The 6,000-nt window shown below is 40.7% G+C and overlaps 1 protein-coding gene across 1 annotated transcript in view; it reads right to left on the reverse strand.

Moving 5' to 3' along the window:
• Nucleotides 1-3,993: 3,993 nt before the first annotated feature.
• The window catches only part of LOC104946552 (wings apart-like protein homolog), a 10,690-nt gene continuing 8,683 nt past the window's right edge, over nucleotides 3,994-6,000 (reverse strand). Inside the window, exon 10 of the mRNA XM_010772413.1 lies at nucleotides 3,994-4,152. Within this exon, the coding sequence (XP_010770715.1) occupies nucleotides 3,994-4,152 (159 nt within the window). The remainder of the gene's footprint in view (nucleotides 4,153-6,000) is intronic.

Below are 6,000 nucleotides of genomic sequence, written 5' to 3' on the forward strand. Positions count from 1 at the left end.
AAGAGAACTGTGCAGTGTGTTGTGATGTACTGGTTTTCAAAAGTGCCCAGCACAGCAAAGTTCAACATTCGGCAAGCAATCAATAAAGGAAGACAAATCCAAAAGGTAGCATGCAGGGAAACAAGACCAGAAGCTGGACCACTAAATCTACCCAGCAAAATAATCCGGCAAGGGGCCAGTGTGTGTGAGCAGCAGGTATGTATACTGGAGGGCCAGTAAAGGGGATTGTGTTTGTGAGCAGCAGGTATGTATACTGGAGGGCCAGTAAAGGGGATTGTGTTTGTGAGTAGCAGGTATTTATACTGGAGGGCCAGTAAAGGGGATTGTGTTCAGACAGGTGAGTGGAAGGGCTTAAGAGAGACAGGGAATTCATGTGCGAATTTAAATGTTTAACTGGCTGGACGTGGCTGGACCAAGCAAGGAGTCAACATTGTGTGTTTTAGTCAGGGTAATTAAAATACTCAAAGTCAGACTAAACCAGAGATATTTTATAGGGAAAAACAGAACAAATCCTAATAACTGTGTTGTTTTTGTTATTTGCTGCTGCTCTTACATCTCACAGTTCAAACATCTCCAGTTTATGGTGGATAATTATCAACAGGTGTGACTGATTAAGGTATGTAATGTAGAAAACAATAAGGTAGTTTATAACGGACACTGTGTTAATACTTCCGACCACTTTCCTAGTTAATCATTGCTAATTAGCTCTGAATTAGCTGCTTAGTGAACACATAAAATAATCAATCATGTCTTCCTTATTATGCACAAATAGTTGTTTTCCCCCTTTCCCTCTCAAATGTGCATCATAAACCAAACTGCCAAATAATTTCCTGATTATCTTTTCTTTCTCGTGACTGCTTAAGATTTGTTTACTTGAACAAACAATAGTTTGTTCAATACTAACAGATGGATTTTGGGATTTGTGTGTTTGTTATTTTTGCCAGCATCTCTTGTGTTTTTAATTTAATGTAAAACCTCTAATTATTTCTCTCTTTCCCCCTTTTATCGCCATGCTGTCAGTCAGTATATGCCGATTAACCTCACTATTTAGTTTGCCAGAAAAAGATGTTGTGTGTTCCAATACATTATATGTCAAAAGCAGTATGCCTTAAATACCAGGATGTCCGACTGCATCTGGTCGCATTTTGCATTATACAAACTAGGATTGCTTTTCTGGCTATTCTGACCAACAATTAATTAAGCAAATAACATTAGCAAAGGGGTCAAAGTTCAAGGCTTGATGTATGTGAAGTAGTAAGTCCCAATTGCTTGCAGCATTGCAGCTGCAGTACTTACAAAAAGCAAAAAGCATAAGCAACTGATTTTGAAAGCAGCCTTAGTCTGGTTTTCACCTGAATCACTATCAGACCAAAACAGTGTTCACAGGGCCTTGGAAATACATTGTATATTCCAATGGTCATCTGTGGTGAAAAAAATTAAGATCTTGAGCTTTCATGTTGAAGCTTCAGAAGCAGTGATGATAATTTCCACCCTGCGGAAAACTGAGATTTGATTGAGCAGAGAGATAGAAAGAAACCCCAGACTCACTGAAAGTTAAAGTGGAGAATCAGGGTTTAGGGGAAATGCAGTGATCAAGATGCTTTGGGATATTCAATCAAACGCCAACTCAACTCTGATGAATCTATCATGAAATTGACCTGGATGTTGGCTTCTTTGATGCTGTGATTATGGTAAGTCACTGCATAGTTGAACACAAGCACCTGGCTCACTGCTGTTTGAACTTGACTTTTGCTCAATGAATTAGAGCTGTTGTGCTACTGTTGCAATGAAAGAATGAAGATGACCAGAGGGCATTAACATTTGTTAAGAAGAATTTTGAATGTGTTTTATTTCAAATAGATAAAACAAACTATATCAATGTCTTCAGAGATATGTATTGTATTAAAGACCCTCTGCACTAACAACACAGTGTCTGCTTCTCTACCACTAGCTTATATTATAACTAACTAGTTTCAGTTCCTTAGAAGAGCTTAAATATGATTTTGTTAACAACCTATGCTAAATGGGATATGGCTACTACTTGGGACTTTTGGTTAATAGACTAGGCTAAAACGATTAGATGTTCAAATCTAATACTCGAAGAAAGTCGACGGAAAATGACACTGCTGTGGTTAAGGTCATGTTATATTCTAGTTTGATACATTTCATTATGTCCAACAACATGTTATCTTTTAATGAGGTGAGGATCTCTTTTGTTGGGACCATGGGCTTCTTGCAGGGTGTGTCTGTTGCTTTAAGAGAGCAGTGAATTATGGGTACAATTATTGGGTCATTTTGCTGTTTTCACTTACCCATCCTGATTAGACCTCTGCTCAGGTTAATTAAAATGACCTGTGAGATTGTGACATGGGCTTTAACCTACAGTCTATGGCTTTAACACATGTCAGATATAGTAAGTCTGCTTATTTTGTTTTATTCACAGTGTCTTATCTTTAAAAACGTCTACATTTAAAACCAGGGGTTGTAAAATAAAAGGGACAGGGTGTCATCTTTAATAACTGGCCAAGTGAAAAAGAGGGCAGGACTTTGGCTCCCTGTCTTTATTCTGAAGGTGTTTCATGCTCTCTGTAGTATTCAGGGCTTGTCTGTTGAACAGAGGCTCATATAGTCAAAATGTTTCACATCTTTTTTTGCCACTGGAGATTATTTTTGGTTTAAAGAAAGTGTCTTAACTACTTTGACTAAGCTCTGTGCACTGCTTTACTCAATGGGGTATTCCCTGAAATGTTGGAGTTGATTTGGTTGGATGTGTTTTTTTTCTTACCTCCAACATCCCTCTGAACCCACTTAACAATATTCCCATACACCATTTGCAAGTATGATTTATAAAAGGCGCATGCTGCCTTTTGCGAATTGCAGATAAGTACAAAGACAGATATCCAGTTGAAATATCCTGATTTCCGCTTCAGATTTAAGTTTTTTCATTTATGATAGCATAGAAGATGAAGTATGTTGCTCATTGTTATGTGCCAGGCAGGCTGTACTTGTGGGGTTTTCTTTCCCTCCTGTGTTTCTCTCTTCTCCCTGTCTTCTGCACAGCTAATCAGCAGCTGATCGGAATCTGCCTGTGCACCTGAATCTGATGGCTGATTGGATCCCCTCACCCTCAGCTGGCCTATCAGCAGCCAGGGCCGACCATAAAGGAGGCACCCAGGAAGTCTTCTCTCTCTCTCACTCTGGGCCTGTTGCTGATGAAGGAGCCTGCAGTGTTTAGCAACTCATTATCTTTGTATTGTCTGACCTTTTTGAAAGTGTGTGTGTTGAGAGGTGGAGGAGTTAGGTAAGTCTGGGGTACCCTGTACATTTCTCACCACGTAGCTAATTAATGTTCAGACACACTAGGTTAGCAGATTGTTGCCACCCCTGTATATTGTTTTGTCAAATTCTTTGTAGTTTAGTTAGTGAGGGTTTTTTTGTTTGAGTTTTGGTTTCAAAGGATAGATGTAGAGATAGGCCTGGTTTTGTTATGCTTGTTTCTTTTGTTTGGCACAATCCTTTGACTCCTCCTCCTCCTCCTCCTCACCAACAGAGTGTTTCAATTATATGTCTGTTCGATTCTGGGTTTACACAAAATAAACCTTTTGTCAACTGTTACACTGACTCCCTCATTTTTTTTGGTTGTATGTTATTGTCTCCAGGTCCCCTAGACCTTAGTGGGGACGTAACACTCGTATTCTGTTGTGTTGCTGATGTTGAATACACATCAGGGGCTAGATAAAACGTAGAATCAGGCCCCCGAATCCTCTTCTCAAATGTCTTGTTTGTTTTACTTCTCATTCCAAGGCACCGTGACTTTGCCCCTTTACTTTCACTCTCAGATCCCGAGCTCACAAAGTGAAAGCGGCACAGCAATCTCTAGGCTCATTGACTGCGGGGCCTAAGGGGCTTTGTGGTAAAAGTCTAGGCACGTATTAGCTCTGCAGTGCTGGCTGACCCAGACCAGTCCCTGGCCACATCACTATCGTCTCATGCCTACTCAAAGGGCCTCTGTGTTGGGCTGTGTCTCCAGGGAGCCTGGCCCCTCTGGAACATCATCCGTGGGATATGCAGAGCTGGCAGGTTGATGGGCAGGTATTCTGGCTCAGAGTGGCTGGACGGCTGCTCGCTGCCTCCTCGGATCATGTTTAAGGGCTGTGTGTGGGATTTGTTATGCCCCTCCATGATTCCCTAAATCCATTCTCATTGTTGCTCTTTATATGTTCTCGATCCAATCTCTCCTCTTGCTAATCTCATTCTACTTGTGGTTTCTTTCTGTGTCTGTCCTACTCTCCCCATCACTGTGACTCCTTCGCTGCATGCAATTCCTATGACTGTCTCTAGTTGCCGTTGCATTCTAATTAATTGATAAGTCCCCAGTCTTCCTGTCATCTTCCGCTGTTTTTTCCTTCCCTCTTCCCTCTTCCCACCTCTCTCCTGTTATTTGCTTCCTCTCTCTACATTCTCCAATCAGCTCCCCCCCCTCCACACTTCCTCCAGTATCCTCTCGCTCATCCCGGCTTCCACTCGCAGTGTTGTGCCTGTTTCCTTACCTAATTAGAAATCCCCTGTAGGTTTTTGGTTACAAAGCAGAATGTTTACTGAGAGCAGTTCAGCCACCGGTTTCTGGGTCATGTAAGGAGAAATGGAAATGATCAGCCTGAAGATTGGGCTTTAACATCACTTATTCATTACCTAGCAACACATTAGAGTGATTATATTACCCTCCTGCTACTTATAAAGTTGTGTAATGCATTACAGTTGCATTTTTGGTAATCATATTAAAGTATTGAACTAGGGAAAGAGTCTTGCATAAAATATGGAATGAATGTCTTAATTTAATTGCAGATTCATTGCACACTGAATATTGTATTGATACACAACTTAATATGCATATGGAGGTGTGAACTGTTACCTAGCAACAGCTGCTGTAAGTTGGTGAAGACAGATGAGTGCGGGGAGGACAGGTGCTGGAGTTGGAACATTTAAGAATGGCGCAGGAGACCGGTTGCTTCCGAAAGTGGAGAGGAACTTTCAAAATAAGTTGTTTTAGCTGGAAGTTGTTCAATGTATGTTTTTCCGTGAACTGGTAGTTGTTGGCTGTGAACATTATTAAAAGCCATGACTGTGAGAACAGCAAAAACTGAGTGCAGAAAAGCTGAACGCAGGTGGAGAAAAACAAATCTCCAGGTTCACTTGGAAATATATAAAGAGAAACTCGGTTTCTATAATCAGGAAATAAAAAAGGCACTACAGTCTTTCTTTTCTGACATCATTACCAAAAATAAAAACAACTCACGTGCTTTGTTTGCTACCGTCAACAGACTAACAAACCCCCCAGTGCCGATAGCCTCAGAATTTCTATCCACCAGGGCCTGCAATGATTTTGCCTCCTTCTTCGCTGACAAAATAATGCTAATTAGACAGGCAGTCAGTGCCTCTGCATCAGGTACAGCAAATGTACGGTCCCTGTGTTCACCTAAAGTCACAATTCCGTCTGATAAATGCTAAAGACCTGGAAGACATTATCCAACATCTGAAATCCTCCTCCTGTAGCCTCGACATCATCCCGACAGGATTTTTCGAAACTGTTTTTCATTGCTTGGCCTCAGATATACTACACATAGTAAACAAGTCTCTTGAATCAGGTGTATTTCCACAGGCGCTGAAAACTGCAATAATTAAACCGCTCCTAAAAAAGCATAACCTAGACGCAACCATAATGAATAACTACAGGCCAATATCAAACCTTCCATTTTTAAGCAAATTGATTGAAAAAGCTGTTTTTCAACAGTTGAGTAATTTCATGTTTTTAACTGACGGTTTTGATGTGTTTCAGTTGTTCTTTCGACCTAACCACAGCACTGAGACTTCACTTGTTAAGGTCTTAAATAACATCCATTTGAACAGTGGCAGAATATCAGTGTTAATATGATTAGATCTCAGCGCTGCCTTTGATACTGTTGACCACAACATATTGTTAGACCGTCTTGAAAACTGGGT

This window comes from Notothenia coriiceps, unplaced genomic scaffold, assembly GCF_000735185.1.
Source record: "Notothenia coriiceps isolate Sejong01 unplaced genomic scaffold, NC01 NC01_scaffold00011183, whole genome shotgun sequence".
Classification (NCBI taxonomy): Eukaryota; Metazoa; Chordata; class Actinopteri; order Perciformes; family Nototheniidae; genus Notothenia; species Notothenia coriiceps.